This window comes from Ovis aries, chromosome 14 (genome assembly GCF_016772045.2).
Source record: "Ovis aries strain OAR_USU_Benz2616 breed Rambouillet chromosome 14, ARS-UI_Ramb_v3.0, whole genome shotgun sequence".
Lineage (NCBI taxonomy): Eukaryota > Metazoa > Chordata > Mammalia > Artiodactyla > Bovidae > Ovis > Ovis aries.
This window is the reverse complement of record NC_056067.1, coordinates 37903934-37928067: the sequence shown is the minus strand read 5'-3', so window position 1 is coordinate 37928067 and position 24134 is coordinate 37903934. Positions and strand designations below refer to the sequence as shown.

The 24134-nt window shown below is 46.6% G+C and overlaps 1 protein-coding gene and 1 long non-coding RNA gene across 6 annotated transcripts in view; one reads left to right on the top strand and one right to left on the bottom strand.

The window, feature by feature from the left end:
- LOC105606379 (uncharacterized) overlaps positions 1-16535 on the top strand; it is a 146895-nt gene extending 130360 nt beyond the window's left edge. The window contains exons 4-6 of the long non-coding RNA XR_003591518.3: positions 13094-13195; positions 15325-15940; positions 16424-16535. This is a non-coding gene — a long non-coding RNA (uncharacterized LOC105606379). The remainder of the gene's footprint in view (positions 1-13093; positions 13196-15324; positions 15941-16423) is intronic.
- The window catches only part of ZFHX3 (zinc finger homeobox 3), a 252177-nt gene continuing 232921 nt past the window's right edge, over positions 4879-24134 (bottom strand). For all 5 annotated transcript variants that reach the window (XM_060398455.1, XM_060398456.1, XM_042231873.2 and 2 more), the window contains 3 exons: positions 21496-21598; positions 14873-20326; positions 4879-10806 (listed from right to left, as the gene is read on the bottom strand). In XM_060398455.1, the coding sequence (XP_060254438.1) occupies positions 9152-10806; positions 14873-20326; positions 21496-21598 (7212 nt within the window). In that variant the 3' untranslated portion in view covers positions 4879-9151. The remainder of the gene's footprint in view (positions 10807-14872; positions 20327-21495; positions 21599-24134) is intronic.

The following is a 24134-nucleotide window of genomic DNA, read 5'->3' as shown; positions in this document are numbered from 1 at the left end:
ATTAGTGTTCTGGTCCTGCCCAACAAAATTTACACATAAGATTGGAAGGGATCAAACTGTTTTTTTTTTTTCTGTATAATTATTTGGCTGTGCCAGGTCTTAGTTGCAGCATGAGGATCATAGATCTTTGTCGCAGCATGTGGGATCTTTGGTTGTGGCGTAGCAGCATGTGGGATCTAGCTCTCTGACTGGGGATCCACCCTGGGCCCCCTGCAATGAGAGTTTAGTCTTAGACACTGGACCACCGGAAAGTTCCTCAAACTTGTTTTGTATACCATAAGTGCATCCCAGAACAAATTGGAAGTTTATAGGAATACAAAAATGTCCAGCACCCAACAAGATAAAATTTACAATCACTGGTATCCAATCAAAGATTACTAGTCTTATAAAGAGGCAAGAAAACACAATTCATAATGAGGAAAATAATCAAACCATCTTAGAACTTACACACATCTTAGGATTAGCTGAGGATGACAGTAAAGCAATTATTGTTACTGATATGTTCAGAAGTTGAAGTTTAGATGTGAAAGATCAAAAATGAAGCACATCTGTTCCCTGTAGGAGCCACCATAGCGGGGTGTATCCTGCCCCCACACCTTGCCAGTGAAAAAGTGACCTCGCCAGACCAGAGCCTCAGTAAGCTATGAGGTACCTTCAAGTGACCTGATACATATATAATGGAAACCCCTGAAGGTGAAGGAGAGAAGGAGGGAAAGAGATGGAAAAAAGATTTGAAAAATGTTTGAAGAATTTCCAATTTTGACAAAAAGTAATACTTCACAGATGCATGAAGCTCCCACAGATCCCAAGCACAGAGACATAACTAAAACAGAGACATACACCAGAGCACATCAGGACATGACGTGATGAAACCAGTGGTACAGAGAAAAATCTTCCCACTAGCTGGCTGTCTCACACACGGTAGTGTGTATGTCAGTGCTACTCTCTCTCACTTCGTCTCACCCTCTTCTTCCCCTCCTGTGCCCACAAGTCCATTCTCAACATCTGTGTCTCTATTCCTGCCAAATACATTAAAAATAAGGATGGCAGCAGATTCCCTAATGACAACAATTCAAATGAGGTAACAGTGGAACACCATCTTTACAGTATTTGAAAGAAACAAATAAGTTCAACTGATTACAAATCAGACTTTGAAAACTATTCAAAAATCAAACTTAGAACCATAGAACAAAGAAATCAAAGCAGATACTATATGATAATGTCCTAACTACAGGCAGTATACCAAAGCTTCATTTATATGTTGTTATCCTCAGAGAGAAAGAAAAATGGCTCACCAGCCATCCACCATAGCCTTTACCAGCCCTCTCATACCAATATCAGCAATCTTATATCCAGTACCATCGCTGTTTCTGACTAAAAATGGAGAAAGTTCACAGAGCCATAGCCGTCTAAAACCTGTGTCCCCGAGGAGTTCATATGTGCAGGGGCTATCATAGAAATCGTCTAATCAAGCCTTTTCTCTGCTAGTGTAGTTTTTACTCAGTTGTTCCCATGCCTCTTCCTGATGTTTATTTTGCTGGTTACTAGAATAATAGTATTTTTTTAAAGCTCTTCCTGTGTTTTAGGCTGGAAGGATCTTGCTGTATTCCTTTGGTGCTTTCCTTTTTCAGTTTTGTTTCACGTACGATTCATTTACTCTCACAGTCTCATTTTAGATACTACTGCTCCCAACCTGTGTATTCAAACCACCTCAAAAAAGGCAATGGCAGTGGGCAAGTTGTGACATCCTATTCCATTGCTTCTAGTCTGTCTCTGTAACCCCAGACATTTAAGCTGTTGACCCACCAGCATGGCGAATCAGGAATGCCTATTCTGGCAAACAGAAGCAAACTACAAGCCATCCTTTTCTGTGACCACATTAATCATTAGAAGCTGGGCATGGAGAGAATGAAGTGTAGACTCAGTACAGTCCTCCTGTACAACGCATGGGCAGAAACACCCTGACGAGTCTCTATGCCCTCTGAGATATGTACAGACAGGGACATATCAGCTGCAAACATGCATCAAGCAAAGACTTGATGGGATTGCAGTCCCCACAGTCTTGAAGTAAAGCAAGAGTTAGAGAGCTGTGATTCCAAGGGATCTACAGCAAACAAGTGGAGAGTTAATACTACAATGATAGGAGCAACCAATACTCAGCACTGAGTATGCACCAGGCAGGGTTTGAAGCATTTTATGGATATTAACTTATTTAATCTTCACAAGAAGCCTATGAAGCAGGTACCCTTATCCTCATATTACTGGGAGTAAGTGATGCCGTCCAGGTCACACTGGTGAAGCCCGTCAGACTGACTCCTGTTCTCTTAACCCCTCTCTCCGAACTGTGGAGGGAGGAGGAACACCAGACAGAGACTGAACACATGGTCAGTGCCTTCTCCCCTCACTCATTACTTCACCATCCTGAACACCTGGCATCGATGTCACCCACTTTGCCTTCTTTATAGATTATTTTGAGGAACAAGCAGGAAGTAATTTTGCAGACCTTCACAGTGTGTTTTAAGTGCCATGCTAACAGAAGGGGTTACAGAGGGGGTCTAAGAGACAGTAGTGATGCACCAGGGGGCTGTGCTGGAGGGCAAGGCAGTGTGTGTCCTAAGCAGCTTTCAGTGTTACAGAGACGGAGATTGTCTGCCGTTCTCATACGCTGGGCTTTGTTGTTTCTTAGCACTCATTTCTCAGGCCAGAGGATCTTGCTCCAAGAGTAAAACAGTTTATCATTCTTTCTTTCATTCTTATATTAATAAGAGATCCCTAAATTGGATTAAACAGCCTCTTTGTTCCATATAGATAAGAAATGAAGCAGTCGTAAAGGATAAAGAACAATTTTTTTGTATCTGGAATTTAAAAACTCCAGAAGATAGCTTGAGAGGAATCTAGGGTAATTGGGTAAGACATTTAAAAAACATGCCTCTGAAAAAAAAAAAAGAGAACAAAGAAGTAAGGAAGATACCTACCATCTTTGCTATGAAATGAAGGTAATGGAAAGCTTTGGCTACTTTAATGGCCCTGAGAGCACTAATTTTGCAAGTTTTGCCAAAGCCTTGCTGGTCTGCACCCAGCAGTAATATACAGAGACTGAGCAGGCATGTCTGTCCTGTAATTAAGGCTACAGAGCAGAGCAGCAGGTGCAGACTTCTCATCCTTCAGCTCGACTCTTAAACTGCTTGTGCTCCTGTAACTTAAAGTCTAAACTTGTTAAAAGTGAGACTTGTAAGGTCCTTAGTCTATAACAGGAGCTAGGCACTACAGACATTTCTTTAAAGCAAAATTAGAAACAGCTACCTGACTAACACATATCAGCCATTCTAAGATGTAGCCATTTCACATTTTCCAGGGGAAAAATGTTAATTCCAAGTAGATTAATATCCACATGAGCATGATACTGCAGCCGGAGTAGAAGACCTCTTTTCCCTTTCGTGTAAAACTTTTCTAGTAACAGGCGGAGTCCCTCCTTACCCAGTCCTCTCTCAATGTAATTTAGGTGCTTAGAGGTTTTTCTGATACAAAGGCCCTAACCATCACCAAGGTTTTGTCTTATTTTCTTATTAAAAATTTATCTTAAGAATTTGAATTGTAGTCACCTTCCTGCAAAGAGCTGAAGCAGCAAAAACCTCACTGCGAAACTAGTTCCGTTTAAAACATTTCAGTGTGATCCTGCCATATCTTAAAATAATTATAGCCTAGGAAGGCAGACGTGGCTTTGGGTTTGAACACTTTTTATCATGCTGTATGTACCTTTCTGTGGGGTCAGAAGAAAGATCAGTGACCTAACTGTGTGCCAAGAACATGTACTAAGATGGAAGCCATGTGCCTCTGCAGGAACACCCAGGAGAAGTACAGTGCCTGGAGAAAGAGCAGGGTTTCCTTAGGGACAGTGGCATAACCTGCTCGGCACAGAGGTTCCAGCTACCAGTGAGGGAACCAGCTTCTAGTGATGCCTGTATCCACTGTAGGATTCTTTGAGATGTTGAGTTAATAGGGTCACTGCTGCTGCTTGAATGCCTGCAGTAGGAACTAAGAAAAAAGACTTGGTAGACAATGGCTGTCTGAGCCAATAGAAGCAGGTTTCATAGTTCAACTCCTGGTGTAGAAAAAAAAACCCTTGTTGGCTGAGGAAAGATGCTGCAGACCTTGCAAGAAGACAGCTCTCTTGCAGTGCCATCCAGGCCCACTGCTAGAGTTCCGTAAATTATTTACGGGCTTTGGCTATAAATTAGAGATGAGTGGAAGGGCCTTTGGGTCTGATCTTGGATGTACTCCTTATTAATGAATTTCACACCTTTTCTGCTGGAAGGGAGGGTTTTTGATAAGAGTACCAAATTTCCTCTTATATATACGAATTACTAGTGCTATTACTGTTTTGAAGACTCTTCTTATCTCAAATTCTACTCTAACAGAGTTTAAAAGCCCTTTGCTAGGAAAGGTAAATGTAGTCAATCATTCATTTAATTCAACTCACTTTTTGTATCCTTGCGTTGTCAACAGTGGATCTGATTCCCATTTCAGAGAAGTTAATCTTACCTCTTTCCTCGCCGTCAGCAAAATTTCCTTGCTTGTTGTTGTCCCAGGTACCTAAAATTTGCATATAAACATGTGAATTAAAAGTATCAATGCTATTAGAATTCTTTGGGGCCAAATATCATCCAAGCTGTCAGGCTTACCCTTCTCAAGCAAATAAGCTAGTCAGCTCCATCACCAACACTTCCTGCACCTTCGTAAGTGTCAGGAGAGACAAGGACACTCAGAAATATCAAAGAGCTTGTGTGCCCTGGAGTTAGTGTCCTTGTTTACACAACCTCAGGATCAACCATCAACCTCTCTCTCACACACACAAAATCTGGTGACAGAGACAAGAACTTTTGCTCATATTTTTTTAATGTATCACAATGAGCAGGAAACATACTTGATGAAATATTTTCAAAGGAGTATATTCAATTACCATCTACAATCAACTTAACTATGACAACAAAGTTTTTGTGACAAATTTTTTTTCAGTTTGAAAGTTCCATGTGGTTCTGTTAGTCTCCATGTATTTTGGTACAGTTCGAGATCAGCATTGTTACAGTAACAAAAAAGCTAACAAGACTACATTATAGAAAAACACCAAGAACATCATTTTTGGTTTCACTTGCTCTATTTTTTTTGTTTTTTTTTGTTTTTTGTTTTTTGTTTTTTTGTACATTGCAAAGGCTGTTCATATACCTCTTCACCTCAGGGTCACGTTCATGTATGCTCTTTCCTACCCAAACTTGCCCCCCTCCCCACCCCCCGAAGGAAGTAAATAAACAAAAGAACTAGTCAAAGCTTTGTTTCACAGTGGGCAGTATCTCAGCGCCAACAACCAACCAACTCAATTTATGCTTCTATTTAAAATGTTTTAATTTAATTTATTATTTAAAAAAAATATATGTCCATGAACATCAAGTGCACTGGCTTGGGTCACTGCCTCTCTCTCTTGCAACTTCCTGCCATGCCTGATAAACTCAGGTTTAAACACATGCCGTCTGTTTTACTTTATTTTCAATTGTGTAAAACTTTGGCCACATTCATATCTTTAAATAGCTTTTAATTAAAAAAAAAACTTCCTAGATTTATTAAACTTTTCCGTGTGTGTGTGTTTCCTTCTTAAGTTTCTTTTTGGAGGATGGAAGAAATAACTCCCATTCTGTGGGCGCACTTGGTGCTGTGACTGAACGGTGCCCAGCACCAACCCACACTGTGGAAAGTCAGAAAAAAACCAACCAACCAAAATATGAAGTGTTAATGGAAGTGAAGAACTAATTTTAAAAGTGAGTTGAGATATCCTATTCAGCTACCTACAGGAATAAATTCTCTGAGTGAGACCAGTCTAAACAGTTGAGCATTGTAGTGAATTCATGCTTTGTAAATGATTCTGGTCACAGCCACGGTGGATGTCAGCCCACAAACATCAACTAGCTCATGTCTGACCTCTAAGCTTCACCATCACTGACTGCTTTGCTACTTCTGGGTTAATGCTGAGAATTATTTTTTCTTTTTGAATGAACATACACGTGGGTGGTACAGTTGTAGAGGAAAGCATTAAGCATGCAACCCACTCCAGGTTGAAACACTCGCATAACCCCTCTGGGGAACACTGGTGGGCGGAAGCAGGCTTAGCCACTCTACCCAACCACCTTGCTGTTGCCAAACACACCCACAAGTCGAGGCATGGCATACCAAAACACTGACAGTCACTCTGCCTCACAGAGGGAGGATGGCATAGTAGCTCCAAAAAAAAAAAAAGCCATTGGGGAGAAGGTGGCAAAATTACAAGGAAATGAACTTAAAGTTGAGGGGGGAGGAAAAGGGGTAGAAATTGCACTATTACCAAGCAGTTATCATTTTTTAAAAACAAAGTTTTCAGAAAAGACCTAGCAGAATTTGATAGGTAAAGCTAGTATTAAATTGTTAATTGGTATCACATAGAGAACCAAAAACAAAAACAAACAATTTTTTTTTCTATATGATACAGACACAGAGTAACATACAACAGTTAAATGGCAAAAAATATATATATATTTCATAGAGTTACAAACAAGATAAAATAATGGAAAACAAAACTGTACAACTTCAAAATTTAAAAATGTTCATCTCAAACACAGGGAGAAATACAAGAATTCTTGTCAAAAGAAACAGCTTGCTAAAACAGCAAATATTTTGCGTACTTGTTTTTGACACCTTATGCTACAGCTGGATACTGGTATGAATAGTTAGATGGTATTCTTTAGTATTTCTACTTAAAAAATTAAAAAAGGAATTTGCACTGTGCATCAATCAGCCTAGTTAGAAATATATACAACAGTTCAGGATCTACTCTTTCATTAAACTAAAAACAAATTCATAAAAATAAAATAGTCCCGGCTAAAAAAGAAAAAGAGAAAAAAAGAAATCCATTTTCAGATCTTGGAATGCTCCAGTCTTTTTGCAAAGTCGATGAGTGGCTTCTGCACTGGGGAAAGAAGCCCAAAAGGTGACCAGATGGAACCTGCATTCACAGTCTTCAAAGTTCCCTTTTGAAACAGAAGGAAGAGAATGAAAGGGAGAAGGACTTCAGCTTTCAGGGTAAGGGGAGATTCTTTCGGTTGATGTTTGGCTATGAAAGTGAAACAGCAAAGCATCTATTTGTCTCCAAAATCTACGTTATAGCAGCACAAAGTTTTCCTTTCAAAGTTCAGACCGCATTTTTTTTGTAAGATGAGAAAGGGTGTATGTTGCGTTGTGTTGTGTGTTACAGGAATATGGATATTAACATAAACACAAGTGCCTCACACACGGTTCCTTTTTTGCTCTCTGTACGTACAAGTGCTATCTGCTTCTTTGTTGGCTGCGCTCTGGATCACTCACTGCTCAGACTGCCTAACACAAGGACAAAACTTTGAAGTGAAAAATGTGTCTTTTGGTATATGGAATTTCATTAACAGTTGCCTCTCTGCTTGCAGAAGAAGCACATAACAACCTGGGAATCTTTTGTTTTACTCTTTCTTTTATTAAACTAAGTCTTGTTTGTTTAAATCAGAAACAAATTCTCAAGTAACAAGAACCCTTTCCCTTTTTTCTGCCTCAGCAGTGAAAGGGTGTGTCTTTGGATTTTATTTAAAGCATGAAATTTCTTTTTCTGAGAGAGAAAGAAAACAAAACAAAAACACAGAAACCAAACCCCTAACCAAAAACTTTTTTAGAAAAGAAAAGCACACAGCCCAATTACACAAACCGAAACGAATGCTTTAGTTTAAGAAAAGAATATTTGAAGCATCTACCAAACAAGGAGGGGGAAAATCGGGTGAAAAGAAGAATCAAAAGAAGGATAAATAAAAACTAAATGTACAAGGCTAACAGACGTAGATAACTAGAATTATATGCCTTTAAAAAGTTTCAACTCCCCAACCAAAAATAATCTGTGAGGATCCTAATGACCCCTAGAACCCTTTGAAATTCTTTCTTTAGTTTTATAAAATAATTCTGCAGCTACCTTCTAAGAAATGAAGGCAGCTACCTTAAATGGGAGATTATAGGGTGGGAGGAGGAAAGAGAAAGTGGAATTAAGGGACAAAGGGGAGAAAAGCTTAGGCGAATCAACGGATTGCAATCTATCTGCTAGGAATGAACAAGACAACATCAAATGAGGAGCTGTCAGCTGGACCATACAAAAAGCTAAATGTACACAAAAGGTTTTTTTTTTTTCCTTTTAAATCTACCATACTGCTTCAGTTCATTTCCAATGCAACAATCTACTCAACACCAAAAATGGTCATATCTATCATAAATACAGAAAGTCAGTTTTTAAAACTTATTTTTTTTAAGCTACAAGTCCTCAACACTCTGTGTGGGTTTTTTTTTTTTTTTCCTCTGAAAGTGGGAGTGCTTAACTTTTCCCCTTGAAATTGGCTTCAGCAGAAAAGCTATCCTTAAAATCCCCAGAAAGCTAAAGCAGTTCACATTGTTTTTCTCAAATACTTTCTGCCCGTTTTTAAATTAACAAAACAAAAAATCTTTTCTGGAACGAAAATAAAAACAAACCAAAAAAAAAAAAAAACCCCCCAAAAAATATATATAAAACAATGATTCTGAAAACAGAACAAAGTGTGAGCGATTGACCTGAGAATAAAAAGACATTACATTTCTTTTTTTCTTTTAGCAAGCCATTGGTATCTGAATGCTAAGATAGCAAGAAATTTTTTAAAACTGTAACAAGGTGGACTGCTTTCCCATACAGTGCATGCCGGGCTCCTCTGTGCTATCGACGTGGGGTGTTTATTGGAAAGGGGCAAATATACAAGGGGTTTAAGCTCCAAAGACATAGGGAGGCCCTGTGGACTTCTGTTTCCCAGACCAATAGTACCTTCAAAAGGACACAATATAACAGGGTTAAGGGTTTTTTTCTTTTTAATATTAAAAGAGAAAAGAAAAGACAACAATGTAAAATCACCGGCATAGATAGGTATATGGGAAAACAACCCACGCTTTTTCTTTTTTTTCTTTTTTTTTCTTTTTTTTTTTTTTTTTTTTTGGTTAGAAGCTTTGGAATTGCAGTTAGTCTATTTTTGAAATTGGTTTGTTATTAATTTTTTTTTATTTAAATTCATTTGTGTGTATTGTTCATCTTCAAAGCTTACAATCTGAAGGTGTCCGTTCCTACACTGGTCAGACCACTGTCCTTGGGGCAGCTGGGGTCTTTGGGACCCTCCACCGGGCTCGCCGGTCCGTCGGACTTTTGGCTGAGATCCGTGTCAGACTCCTCCGAATAGTCGTCTGTTGGCATCGAGGGCTGAACCCCTGAGGTGCTGCATGAACTTGAGGTAACCGTTGAAGATGAGGAGAGAGGAGGAAAAGAAGGGGGCTTCGCAGCCGAAGCCCGGGAGACCACTTGCGGCCAAGACTTCCTGGAGGCGTGGGGGGAAGCGGAGGACGAGGACGAGGAGGGGGCGGCGGCCGACGGGGGAGGGGGGCTGTCGTTTGAGTGAGCGGCAGACTGCGAGGTAGATGCGGTGCTAGGATCGGGGAAGCAGGCAGAGTGAGGTAATAAACTAGGGTGCTCTTTGGCGTTTCTTGCTGCTCTCGTGATTGTTCTGTGTTTGTGCAAGGCCGACTCGAGATGTTGACTCAGAGCTTCCTCCCCACACAGCGCGCTCTCGCACGCCAGGCAGTGGTACGAGCCGCCACCGCCGCCGCCGCCGCTGCCACCGCCGCCGCCGCCCGTGGGGACGTGAAGCACCATCTCTTGCAGGTTCACCACAGACTGGCCGAAGAAGCAGAAGGACTTCAGGTGGCTCCTCGCCGCCTCCTCGTCACCGAAGCCCGCCTGGCACTTGCGGCAGACCAACTTGTACTGCACCTTTGGAACAATGAAGGGGTCGTAGAGGGAGTCCGCACTTTTGCTTTCTGCTTCTGGCTCTTCGGGGGGTTTCGGCAGGAGGGGGGACACCTCACGGGGTGCGTTTTTCTGCTCTTCTGGTTTGGGGGATTCTTTGGCAGGGTCTTTGTCTGGGGAAGCAGCCCCCGGGGGGACTGGGGTTTGGCTTGCTTTGGGCTGCTGCTGCTGCACTTTTTGCTGCTGCTGCTGTAGTTGCCGTTGCTGCTGCTGCTGGAGGGCCTCCTGCAGACTCTGCTGGTATTGCTGGTACTGCTGCAGCAGGGAGCCCGGGGACAGCCCCATCAGGGCCTGCGACAGCGCAGGGCTGTAGGGGAACAGGCCTTCCATGCCATACATCGGCTGCAGGTACCCGCTCTGCAGGGCGCCGGGGATCTGGGGGGCGTAGTAAGGAGAGAAGCCTGGTACAAAGTAAGGGAGGAACTGGCTCGTGAGCAATGCTGTGGGGTCTGAAGTCAAGGCCGCCTGCAGGGCCTGCAGCTGCGCGGGGTCCACCGCATACTCCATGGCGGGCAGTGGCGCTGAGAGCGTGGCTGCGGCCGCCGTGGGGGCCTCTCCTTTATCCTTCTTGGGGACAGGCAGGGGTTCCCCTTTCCCTTTGTGTGCCTTCTCCTTCTCCTTGACCTTCTCACCATCTTTGTCCTTGCGTTGCGGCTGCTGCTGCGGCGGGAGCTGTGGTGCAGGTGGTGGCTGGGCTGCTGGCGGTGGCGGCTGCACCTGTGGCTGCTGGGGTTGAGGGGCTGGCTGAGGGGCCATTGCCATGGTGGCTTGTGCTGGGGTCGGGGAGCTCAGCGATGCTGAGGACGGTTTATTTGGTAATCCAGATGTGGGGAGGCCAGGGGAAGGAACTGTTGTGCTGGGCAGACCCATCAAGTTCGGTTTAGGAGACGTTAAAGCTGAAAGGAATGGAGACAGAAGTCATATGTCAGTCTGGGTGGCGAGGCTGAAGCTTGGGAGGTTTTGCTCGGGAGGTTTCATCTGTGTCACTGGCACAGGGTCTAAGAGCTCAGAGCTTGAACTTAAAGGATCCTCTCTGTTGATTTAACGTTTTCAGTAGAGCTTTCTCACTAGGCCCAGGGTTGGCCAACCTGTATTTTAATCCGGACCCCACCCTGGGTCAGCTCCCATACTGTCCCTATCAGCTACACAACTCCTAACACCTTCCTGCCCAACATGCCACACCCATCCCACTGGGTCATATTTTCTTTGCCATGCTCCCAGCTACCATTCACTCTGTTGCTTAGTCGCTAAGTTGTGTCCAATTCTTTGGAACCCCATGGACTGTAGCCCACCAAGTTCCTTTGTTCATGGGATTTCCCAGGCCAGAATACCGGAGTGGGTTCCCATTTCCTTTTCCAGGGGATCTTCCCGACCCAGGGATCAAACCCGCGTCTCCTGCATTGCAGGCAGATTCTTTATGACTGAGCCACCAGGGAAGCCTTTCCATTCACTCTGCCCAAGGCAATTAGTCTGGAGGCCCTCAGACTAGCTGTTGCCAGCTGGGACCCATTTGAACCAATGGCATTCATCAGAACCCCTGTAGAAGTAATACAGTATGTACAGTATGGAGAAGAGAACAAAAGCAAGAAACCCAGTCAGGCACCAAGACCACATGAATAAACACAACAGGCTCTACACATGTGCCTCTGTGACCTCCACTGCTGCCGCTGAATGGATGTGTTAGGAGGCAGAGAGAGGAGCAGGAGGAAGGGGAAGAAATGAAAACAATCCACTCAAGGTAAACAGAGCCACTGCTTTGACTCAGCTGACCTCCTTTAACAAATCTGTTGAACATCTAGGAGTAGGACTCTGGAGTCCAGTGGAAAAATGAGCATTTTCTTCTCCTGCCCCTATTTGGTTGACCGGAAGGTTTGGTAACCAGACACAGAAAGAGGGAAAAGCAGTGTCAGAAACAGAAGAGCCCAAGTGCTGGCCCCAGCAGTTCCTGACACATCACAACCTAGGCCCCACTGCTTACGGGTGGCAGGCCATGGCACTAGGCCCACATAGGGCAGGGCTGCATTCTCAGTCCCACTCAGGCCTAACCCACCACTCCTGTAAAGCCTCCATCGAGCCCGGAGATTGCCATCCTCCCTGACCTTTCGCCATCTCCTGGTTTGACCCTTCTGTTCCAGGGTGATGGAAGGCTGCTGCTGGTTCATGTAGGCTAGCGAAATGCTGGAGGACAGCACTAACCACATCCCAAACACTAGACAGGAGGCATCCCTCCTCTTCATCTGGACCACCTTCAGCAAGAAAGCTGGGGTGGGGGGTTCCAAATAAGGCACTGTCTTCATGAGAGTAAACATTCCCGAAGGCCAGACCCAGGTGAAGACAATGTTGATTTCTGGCTCCAGTGGTATAGGGTGCCCTGGGCTATCACACTGCATTAAGAACCCTCAAATTTCAGGGGTGGAGAACAAGGTTGCCTCCAGTTGCCAATCCCAGAAAAAAACATGCATTAACTTCGGGACAGCGAGAAGGATGCTTCCCTCAGCATCACATGACATCATTAACTGGCACTTCTAAACTGACAGAAAGGGACAGCTGAGATTATGTCATCCAGTTTCCTGAATGCAGTTAAGGGATCAAAATCAGAGGAGAAGATGGGTCTCACTAGAAAAACCCAGTAAAGGTTTGTTAGTTAAGGTAGCACAAACAAGGCAGGGACAGACCAGATAATGAATTCCACACTCCGGACATGGCTCTGTCTACTTCGAGGCAAAAGGCTTGCTCTAGGTTTTAGGTTGGAGCTGCAGCCAGAGCCAGGGGTTCAGCAGGGCGGAGAAGAAATGCCTCCTGATTGCCCCATCCCTATGGCGTCAGGCTCCCAGAGAAGAACTGATAGGACAAAAGAGGTTCCATTTTAAGGAACATGTACTGAACCTCTGCTATTTACCAGGCTCTGCACTAGGTGTGTTCACTCAGTAAAGCAGCTTAGTACATTCTCACAGTAACCCTGTGGCTTTGGTTTTCTCATCTGTAAGGTCAGAACCACGCGAGGCGTACACTCCTGGAGTGGCTGAGGCATCTCCTGATGCGGTGTGGACTGTGGCTGACACGTCTGCCATGTGATGCTTGGAAGCTTGGCTTTCCACAGTAGATGGGTGTGGGGAGGAAATGGAAGGTCACGGGAAGAGCTTACCATTGGGCCTGACATACTCCTTTCTTTCCTAATTCCAGATGCAGTACTCCTGGGAGCTGTGGTTCAGTCGGTGGTGGTAACTGGGGCATGCCTGGCTGCCTTGAATGATTAAGAGCCTATCTTCCTACCTGGAGTCCACTGTAAGTGATCAGAACCTGAGGAGCACTAAGCATATACCCGTTGACTGACTGGCTTTATACTGGGTGCTGTGGAAGGAGTACAGTGCATCGCACTGGGAGCCTGGAGGCCTGGGCGGGAGCTCTGGCTCCTGCCCTAGCTTGCTGAATGGTCTTGACCTCTCTGGGCCTCAGTTTTCTCATCTGTAAAACAAGGGGAACAGATCAGACATTCTAATTCTTTCTCATTACTATGAAATGTTGGGCCTTCCCAAGCCCCTCTGCCGAGGTCCCAGGCTGCGGAAGTAGCTCAGTACTCAGCCACTTCCCGTCGCCTGTTTCCTGGCGACTCTATTTAGCTGACTCTTATTATCATTCTGTGATACTACTCGTCAACACAGGTAAGCAGCGACTTCTATATCTGAATGCTTTCTTCTCTTAGGATAAGAAAGTGGGATTTGGAATGAGGTAGCTTCATGTCCTGTAAAACCACTGCCAAAGTTATAAAACTTGGATTTAATTCAACCAGAAAGCAGGGAAGCAGCTGAGTCGCTAGAGCCCCTGGGAACTGGGACATTTCGAAGATAAGGAGGCACACTGAAGGGCTCTGCTTTAGTGAATGTGCACTGGTCAATGTAGGCTGTGGGGGACTTACTAACTCGTGCTAAGCCTCACAGGATCCTTCCTAGAGGGGTGAGGGTCCAATTTAGGAAAGACAGCTGGATCCAGAGAAGACAGGTGAAGAACGAGGAGGAGGAGGAGGAACAAGAGAGGCACACAGGAAGAACTGTGGAACTCCCTATGAGGTAGAAAAATGAGTACCAAGTGTGTGACTCTGCATTAGAAAGGGAAATGGGCAGAAGGAAATGAAGAGGTGATTGAACACCCCTAAAAATAAACATTTTCAGTTTAGATGACTATAAAACACGTCATAATTCAGAACCACATTGCACAATACAAGTTCCTGGTCAGTGCATTCCAGTATAGAGGTAGTCTAATTAGAAACTAGAGGGTGGTCCAGTGGTTAAGACTCCATGCTTCCACTGCAGGGTGTGTGGGTTCAATCCCTAGACAGGGAACTAAGATCCCACATGCTACAGCCAAAACCCCAGACTAACACACCACTGTGTTTCTGAATCAAAGGGAACCCCAGGAGTAAGGCTCCAGCTTGTGAGAGCTACTTCCTGGTAGCATCTCTCCTGCCAGAACAGGTCTCTGAAACAGGAGGCGGGACCTCAGGGAACAGCAAAGAGTTTATTTAAATTCTTTTGCACCTGTATCCAGAGGGCACAACCCAGAATTAGCTAAGATGTTCAAATGTTTTATATTTTCAATAGATTTCTAGATGGGATCTGCATTTCCACAAAGACTGAATGGAAGGGTCCATAATGGAAACTGCTGTCTCAAAAACACCCCAGGATCTAGTACACCAGAACCCTCCAGTTCATGCCCACAGCATACACCCTGGTCTGTGCTGAACACCAGGCAGAAGTATGGTTTCAGGAGATGGTTCCAACTCCAGGGTCCCCATTCTTGGACTGGGAAGTGGAGGATCATGTACATCACAGCTCTCGGGAGACTCAATGGAAGGGACCTGAAATTCTATTGCAGTTAGAGAACTAGGAATGTGGAGCCTCCCAGCACTCAGGTTTTGTGTGGTGGCTCTTTACTACTGGGAGAATCACTGAGAGCAGAACCCACCTGTGTTGGATGGAGTGAAGCCTGGCAGGGAAGGGCTGTTGAGGCCGGGGAGCAACACAGGAGGAATGCCCTGGAGCGCTGGGTATGCCGTAGGAAGGTTGAGAGCCTGCAGAGGGGCGTTGTCGAACATCCCTTGCTGCTGAGCTGCCAGTCCAAGGACCTCATTGGCCTTTTTAATCCGGTCCAGCTCTTGTTGAGCCATCAGCTGACGAACAGTGGCTGGGTCAAAGTACTCTTTCTCCTTGTCCAGCTGGCTTCCAATGGTGTCTTTAACTTTGGAGATATGCTGTTGGGAAAAGATATGGTCACGTACAGACAGCCGAGCGCTGTACTTGATGCCACACAAAGTGCACTCTGTTTTGGGTCCCTCGTAACTCGTTTGGTTTATACCAAAATGCTTGGCCATGCTTAACTTGGACTTCTTTTCTTTTGCCCGGGCATTCTGGAACCAGACCTGAACAACTCTCTTTGGCAGTCCAATGTCATTGCCCAGGACTTCACACTCCAGCATGGTGGGTGTCCGGTAGTCATTGAAGCATGACTTGAGGACCTTCAGCTGCAGATTGGTCATTTGAGTGCGAAAACGTTTCTGCCCGGGCCGATCCCCACTGTCTCCAGATTTGCCTGCTGACCCACTCACACCAGGGCTTGGAGAGCAGGGGTCTGCAAGGCTTGAGGTTTCACTGTAGTCCACGGTACCTTCATTGTCATATTCCTTGCTGTAAAAGCTGGGAGCTGGGCTGACCAGGCCAGATGACAGCCGATCTTCATACTCGGACATTGCCATCATGGCCGCTTTGGTCAGCCCTTCACTGGGCGCAGAAGAGGATTTGGTTTCAGTTGCTATTCCCGTCGCACTATCGTTATCTGCATTGCCCTCGTCTCCAGTAGTGGTATCTGTGATCGCTGTATTGACTGAGGAACAGTCATCGTTGTCCAGCTTAGTCTGGTCAAAGTTTAGATTAACAGAGGACATGGAGGGGCTTTCAAAATCTTCTATGCCTTCCACCTTGATGGAAGAAGGACTCAGAAGAGTCCTGGGAGACAACTCCATGGTTTTGCTCACAGGTGAGAGGGGAACACCTTGGCCATCACTACTACTTGGGGGTAGGTGGGAAAAGCTAGTTCCATCAAAAATATCTCCCTTCATCTGCAGTCCCCCATCACAGTCTAACAGCATTGCAGACAGAGTTAGGTTGTAGCCAGCTCTCTTGGCTTCATGCCAATGACGGGACCGGATATGAGCCTCCAAGGCCGTCTTGGCTTTGAAGAGTGCTCTGCAGAAAGGGCACCTCCTGTGGGCCTGCGCTGGGCCCACCGCCCGGAACTGTCCTTTCCTTTCCCGGGCCCGGGTGTTCTGAAACCAGACTTGGACTACACGTTTCTTCAAGCCCACCTCATGTGCGATGTGATCCAACATCTTTCGAGTTGGATTGGAGTCCAAGAGATACTTTTGGTAGAGAATTTCTAGCTGTTCTGGCGTGATAGTTGTCCTCAGACGCTTGTCTCTCTGAGGTTCTTCTCCCCCTGTCCCACTGTCATTTTCTCCAGGGCTTGCACTGGCCTTTTCCTCCAGCTTCCTCTTCAGAGTGTTCATCGTGGAGGTGGGAGTTGAAGGGGAAGTGGCTGAGCTTGCGGGAATCTGAGGTATGGCCCCAGAGAGCAGCTGGCTTGCCAGCAGTGGGTTACTAGGGTCAAACAGCATGAAAGGCATATCCAGTGACCTGTCCAAGAACTGGGGGTGGATGAACTGGTTCTGTGCACTCAGGAAATGAAGCTGCTGATGCTCCTGCCAGTGCTCAAATGATGGGAAGGCCAACTTGCACTGGTCACACTGGTAGGGGATTAACTGAGGAGGTAGGTTGGCCAGCGGCTGAGGAGTTGACGTATGGAGGGGCTTAAGGGGCAGGTGGGAGAGCTGGGAGGGGCTGGGGCTCGACTGGGGCAAGGGGCACTGAGGGGGGGGTGCCTGTGGAGGAGGCTGCGTAGGTACCGGCGTGGGGGACGTCAGCTGCGGGAGCTTCTGCTGGGCAGTGCTCATCTTCTGCTCGGGCTGGTCTTGCTGCTGCAGCTCTGCCTTTGGTTGTCCTTGCTTCTCTTGGGTTTGGTTCGGCTGTGCACTGGGAGGTTCAGCCTGCTTTGGTTTTTCATCACTCACCTCTGGTTTTGCACTGAAGGTAGCCAGCTCATCAGCCTCTGATGGAAGCTGCAAGAAAGCAGAGGATGCTGTATTGGCCGCAGGTGCTGGGGTGCTGTAAGCCTGGGAGGGCATCGGGGTGCTGCAAGAGGAACTGGTGGGTGTCAGGATTTCCATGGCATCCATGGAGTCCTCATTCTGGCTGTCATCCTGCCCTTCCTCGTCCTCATCCTTGTAACACAGCTTCTTCTGGTGCTTGATGAGATCGAAGATGCGCTGGAACACCAGGCTGCACTTCTTGCACTGGTAGTTCAAGTTGCTCGTTCGAATATACCTATCGTTTGTAAGCTCACGCCGCTCTCCATCTTTGCCCTCTCCCTGATTCTCATAATTTTTCCTGGCCTTCTGTCGGGCGTTTTGAAACCAGACCACTATGACTCGGGTTGGAAGGTTCAGTAAATTAGAGAGTTGCTCAAATTCATCGTCCTTTGGGTAAGCATTGGCATCAAAGAAGTCCTGCAGGACCCTCAGCTGATAGTCGGTAAACCTTGTTCTCGAAGACCTCTTGCTCCCCCAGTACTCCTGCTTCTGAGGTTCTGGTGAAGGGGGCCGCGAGTCGATCTTGAGCTCCTCCAGACTGGTGATGGGAGGATTGCTGAAGTTGTAAGGGGAGTCCTTGTTCCGCTGCCGCTCTTTGAAGAGCGTGTTTCTGAACCAGTGCTTGATCACTTTCTGGGGCAACCCGGACTTGTCTGCCATCTCTTTGATCTGCTCTTCACTGGGGGAGTTGTTAATGTCAAAATACTGCCTCAGGACTCGGAGCTGGTCATCTGTGATCCTGGTGCGAGGGCGCTTATTCTGCTGCTGGAGCAGACTTGGATTGAGCTGATGCTGGTACAGCTGGGCCAGGTCCGCGGGCAGAGGCTCTACGGGTCCAAGCTGAGGGGGCAGTTGAGCCGGCAGTGTCTGCAGCGGCATCGTCTGCATCATGAGTGGCGAGAAGATGGGCAGCTCCATGGGCATGGAGAGCTGGGTGAGTGGCACGGACGGCTGGGCCGGGGCAATTGTGGGTGAAGTGATGGGTGGGGCCGATGTGGGGATGGCCGGGGTGGATGCTGGCTGGGGTGGTGCTGCCGGTAGTGGGGGTGGAGGCGGGGGTGGAGGTGGGGGTGGCGGCTCGGGGGTCTGAGGCCTCAGGGGGTACAGCTTGTCGTAGTGCTCGCGGTACTGTTTGGCAAATTTCTCTAGCTGTTTAAATGGAAAGTAATTTTGATGAACGTGCTCTTGATGACTCTTTAAAATCAAGATGTTAGAAAACAGCTTGCCACAGGAGTCACACTCGAGCTTCTCTGGGTTCTCGCCCTGCTCCGTCTTCCCATTCTTCTTCTGCACCTTCTGCTTGTTCTCATTGTACTGGATGACCAGCTCAAAGCCAAAGTTCTCCAGCAAGGCCTTGGTAGCATTCCCTCTGGCGTCCGAGGCAATGCGTGGAGGGAGCATGGACGGCTCAGAATTAACCCCCGGGGCCAGTTCTTTCTTCTCTTTGGCCTTCAAGGCATCGGGCAGTGATTCCTTTGGTCCCGAGTTGATCTCTCCCCCCTCGGCACCATCCCTCTCTCTCTGGCTTTCTTTCTCCTTCTCTTTGATGACCAGTTTGTTTTTCTTTTCAGTGTGCTGCCCGGGCTGTAGGAGGGCAGGGTGACTCTGGGGCAGAGGGAGCTGGCTCTGCTGCTGCTGCTGCTGCTGCTGCAGCATCTGCTGGTGGCCCTGCTGCGGGATCTGAACCTGGGCCTTCAGGTCTTCCAGCAGGCCTGGGCCCGTCCCAGTCAGCGTTAGAGCCCCACTGGTCACCGGCAAGCTCACCTCCGGGTTGAGCTGGAATTCAGCACTGGGGATGTAGAAGGGGAAGAGGAGATGCTGCTGTTGCTGCAGCTGGAGCAGGGTCTCGGTGGTCATGGGGAAGTGAGGCAGAAGGGTGGGGTTGAACAGCTGGGACTGGATCAGAGCCGCCTGCTGCTGCAGCTCCTGCTGCAGGTGAGCTTGAACTTGGGCCTGGGCCTGGGCCAGTGTCTGTGCTTGTTGTTGTTGTTGCTGCTGCTGCTGCTGCTGCTGCTGCTGCCTGGATGCAATCATGTCTGCCAGCTTCTTCCGGTTGGCTTCCTTGGGCTCTGCAGGGGACGCAATGTTGGCACTGATGGGGTTCCCCAGGGGTGGCATTCCTACACTTTCAGCAGGCACTTGACTCAATAAGCTGGAGCTCGCAGCGATGCCAGCACTGCTTGGGTTGGTGGTGGTAAAGGTGTTACTGCCACTGGTGCTCACAGGACTCGGGGTAGAGGAGCTCAGGGGCGCTGTGCTGCTGCCCCCAGTGCCGTTGCTGCTGCCGCTCGCCGCCTCCAGCTTGGCTGCCCGGGCCTTGGTCTGATGCAGCACAGAGCGCATATGGATCTCCAGGGTGGAACTCTGGCTGTAGGCCACGTTGCAAGTGTTGCACTTAAAAGGTTTGTTGTCAGGGCTGCTGGTGGGTTCTGGCTGACCGGTGGCCGATTCTTGAAGGGCTCTCTTTAACTTGTGTAGGTGGGAGACAGAATTGTAGTGCACGAGCAGGATGTTCTTTTGAGTGAAAGATTCCTTGCAGACGGTACACTTGTAAGGGCGAGAAGGGTCCAGGAATTTTTCCATGGTGAAGTTGGGGCCTTTGCGGAAAGGTAGAGCTCTCTTCGGCTCTGAGCCCGAGTCCTCTTGTACCGACCCAGAGTCGCTGCCCGTCGGGCTCTGTTTATCCTCCAAGTCACTCTCTTCCTCCTTGTCTTCCTCCACGATTATGGTGTGGTCCTCGGCCAGGGTGGGGTCCCCCATTGCCAGGAGGTCCCCATTGGCCAGAAGGCCACCATAAAGCTGCTGGATGTCGGCCTCACTCAACTCCAGGTGGCTTGTCTCGAGGTGTTTTTTCAGAGCCTGGAAAGTTCGGAAGCTGCGCTGGCAAAGACAGCACATGGTGGCAGCTCTGATCACATGGTACTGAGAGTGGAGCTGCAGCTTCTCCACCGTCTTAAAAGCCAGGCTGCACTGGTTGCAGCGGTACTTGTATACATGGCGATCCGACACTGGCAGCTGAGGCCTCTTGGCGTGAACCTCGTTGAAGTGTGTCTGGAGGGTGGCAGAAGTTTTGAAAACCTGGTTGCATCCCTTCTTCCAGCACAGGAAGCCTGAGTCTTCTCTCACAGAGCCCGAGTCCACAGGAGAAGGTTTCAAATCTCCACTGTGTTCTGTGCTCGCAGAGGGTAAGATGTTCTTTCCCAGATCCTCTGAGGTTTCTGTAAAGAAAACAGAAATCAAGCCCAATGATAAAGAGGGCTTCGAGCTGCCTACCTAGCAGGGCCTCGTGAACACAGAATCTGATGATGAGGGAAATACCCAACCTGCAGACACACAGGAAGAAGAGAGGAAGAAAAGGAAATACAGAAAGTCTCAACTCTTAGTAGGCCTATACCATCACACAGATCTGTCTTTTAAACAATATTCATTTCAGTTTCTCAAGAAATTAAAGGATACCCTTTTTACATGGATCTAAACTGTAGAATATGTGATTTAGTGCCCTGCTAAGATGTGGGGCATTTGTAAGGACTGCTGTCCATTGTAACAAATTTTGGATATATTTCTTAGGCATTAAATTTCCTGTTACAGTGTGACTTCTGACTGTCCTCTCTATTCAATAAGCAATGAATGTTCAAGTGGCCAATTATGAAAATAATACATTAAAATTTTTTTCTACAATGAGATCATCATATCCATAAATATTCTGACCTTTTTTCAGGTCAGTGGTACACTGCCTAGTATGGAGACATCATAAGGGAGGAGGTGGGGCAGTCGTGTGGGGCAGAGCTCTTCCCAACTTAAATCTTAGCTGCCGACAGGATGTCAGTGATGGAGGAGAGACTCATAAACAGAGGTCCCACCCAGCGAGGACTCACCGCAGGGCACCACCAGCATCTGTATCTACAACAGTGTCCCTTCCAAATGCTCCTTTCTGCTGCCTCCTATGAGACAGTCCTAGAAGTCTCAGAGAAGAGTTCTGTGCAGATACAGTGCCTAGAAAGATACCTAATCCAGTGCCCTGAGATCACCCATGTGCTCCACAAGTCCCTCATGTTTAAGTCCTCAGAGAGGGAATGTGTAATGGCTTAGGATGGATGGTAAGTTATGAGTGTACTGACTGAGTCTCTGGCCATTAACTTCCTCACTGTACAGTCTAAGGGGACCTGTGTCCACCAGAACCTCACTGGTTCTCACCTGAGCTGGTCTCACTTCAAACCACAGGAAGAGCAACAGATACCCACTCAGAGCCCGAGTACCCAGTGCTGACAGCAGCGCCCCTCGTCCCTTGAAAAGTTCCATTCAGCTTAGGAGTACAGTAAGGGATCTGCGGCACTCTTGCCCTATGGACATTGTTTCTCTCCTCAAGGTCAAGAGTCATGACACTAACCAGGTTGCTTTCCTGCCTCCTCCACACTGGAGCTCCCGTCTCGATCTGGAACAGCCGCTGGGAGGAACATGCTGCTGGGCATCACCATCTCAGGGGTGGTCACCTAAAGAGAAAGCGGCAGAGACAAGAGGCAAGTCAAAAGGAGAGGAAAGAGACCCAAATAGGAAAAGGTGTAGAAATTATTTAATAAGCAAAATTAGCCTTCACCAGTGTTAAGGCTGGAGGTGTCACTTTCCATAACTCACTGAAGATTCATGTTTATTAGACAAAGCTCACATCAGTCAAAAGTGTTTCTACGGTTGCATTCTGGACATAATTAGCAGCGCACACTTGAAGAATAATCTTATTATTAATATTTTTCCTTTATGCAGAATTTTGACTTTGATCACTGACAATGTTTTGTCATGGGCTGTGAAACTTCTTGTGCAACCAATTAGGTAGATAAGTTGAAAGGCCCACCTTAAGCTGCTGAAAACATAATAAGGGCCCTAATTAAATCATACCTAGTAAAGTACACTGTAATCTTGAAGCAGGGAGCATTGTAGTACTATTTTCAAAATGTATTCAGGCAAGAAGAGGAGGGGAATGAGCGAGAGAAAGGGTAAGAAGAGAGGAGAACAAAGGGAAGGCTAAGGACATGCAGACACACTGGCAGATTTTCTAGGAAACAACATTTTGTAACCCTTTATAAACTGAGATCAAGTGCAAATGAGCATTTCTTAAGACTCACTTCAGTCAGGATTTCTCCCAGGGTCTCTGCCTGAGGTACACAGCAGCAGAGGGAACTTCCACCTGTGTGGCAGCCCGGAGGGTGTCCTGCATCCTACAACAGGGCAGCCCTATATTGGCCACGGCTATTGCTGCCCAATATAGCAACCTGGGTCAGAAGAGCTACAATTTAAGGTCAGATTTTAGGGATTTATTTCTCCAGGCTGTCCTGCCATCTGGCCAGAAACTTGTCCAAACACATTATCATTTGCCTTCCATTAATGTGATAAGAAGCCCTCAGCATGCAACATAAGGCTAAAAGCCTCTTCGTTTAAAAAGAAGCAGTGCCCCTTGGCCTGCTACAGGAAAGCAAGGTAGTTGAGGATATTCCCAGATGAATCAGAAATCGTCCCGTTTGAATGCAGCCTGAGACATGAACTGACCCTGAACTAACAGGAACAGAAACATACAGTCACCACTAGTCTTTCTACGTGGTGCCCAGCCCACCTGGAGACATTGTTTCCTCATCAAACATGACCACTGAAATAGTATCTTCTCTTGCTGTTGCAAAGACTGGAACATCTAGATGACTGTGCAAAATTAAATATTTAAAGTAAATCTTACTATTCATTTTTAATGGCTTGAGGATTCTGGCCTTGTTCAAAATCGCTGCTGATGCATTCACCAGAGTCATCAGTGGTAGATTCCACCTCAAGGGGAAACTCGGACAGCTGTCACCATAAATACCAAAAAGGTAACTCCCCCTTACATTTCAGGGTGTTAGGATAACCTCAGCAACCCAGATGCCCAAAGGTGCAGAAGTTAAGCAACAGGCACTGTGGAGAAGGACGCTGAGGGGCCCTGTGTTTATGAACAGCAGGTGCATGGTAGGTGCACGTGAGTGACACAGAACCCCTCTTGCACAGACATTGCACCCTCACACAAAGCTTGCCGGCAGCTGGTTAAGGCTAGCTGTTGATGAATTGTTAGGAATGGAGCAGAGATTGCCAAACTCATTCCATCTATTTTCTTTTTAATAGAAAGCGTTTCTGACCAGTGTGGTTGGGGAGTCCAGCGGGAATCCAAGAAGTGAAAGGTCACCGATTAATTTATAGTCCTCAACCAAGGGGGACCACGAGGTTGGGGGCAAGATGGGGAGAAAGGGAAAGGAAAAAAAGACTCCCCACCACCACCTTTCTCAGTTGTAGCTGTAGGATCAGTCCTTTCCGGGGATCTTTAGGAATTATGAAAAATGAATCATGAGAAATAAAAAAAAGCCCTACAGAGTAAAAAAGAATAAAATTATCTAACACCTCAGCTGCACATCATTATAGAAAACTGTGGGCTCTTTATACACATTACAGTAAGGCAGACATCCCCTCTAACAGACTCAGTACGACGGATCAGTAATTGTTTTCATACACTTTAATTAGAAAAACTCAGATGGCTATGAATAATAATGGAAAAGAGAGACTTTTGCACTTGAAAGGTTGAAGTCAATCAAGTGTGAATGACGGCAAAAAAGGAAAAAAAAAAAAAAGACACCAATTCATCAGCCCTCTGTTGTCTCGCCGCGACTTTAATCATAATTCCTGATTGGGATTCAAGAAGGCAGTAAGCAGCGGTTCTTTGTCTGCCTTCACCTTCCATCAATTAACTCTCCCCGAAATATAATCATCAACCTCACATGCTCCTCTGCATCTTAATCTGGGCCTCCAAACCTGCAAGTCTTGCCCCGTATGTATTTAAGTAATTACTTTTATCTACCTGCATCTTCTCATCTATAGTGTACCCAACCTCTCCCTGAAAGCAAACAAACAAAAAAGATTCAGCATATAAAATCTTAATGGACAAGAAGTTCCCAGGAGACTGAGAGAAAGACTCCTGAAGGGAATCCTAAGGCTCTAGAAATTGTGACGGGGTCTGTCTGC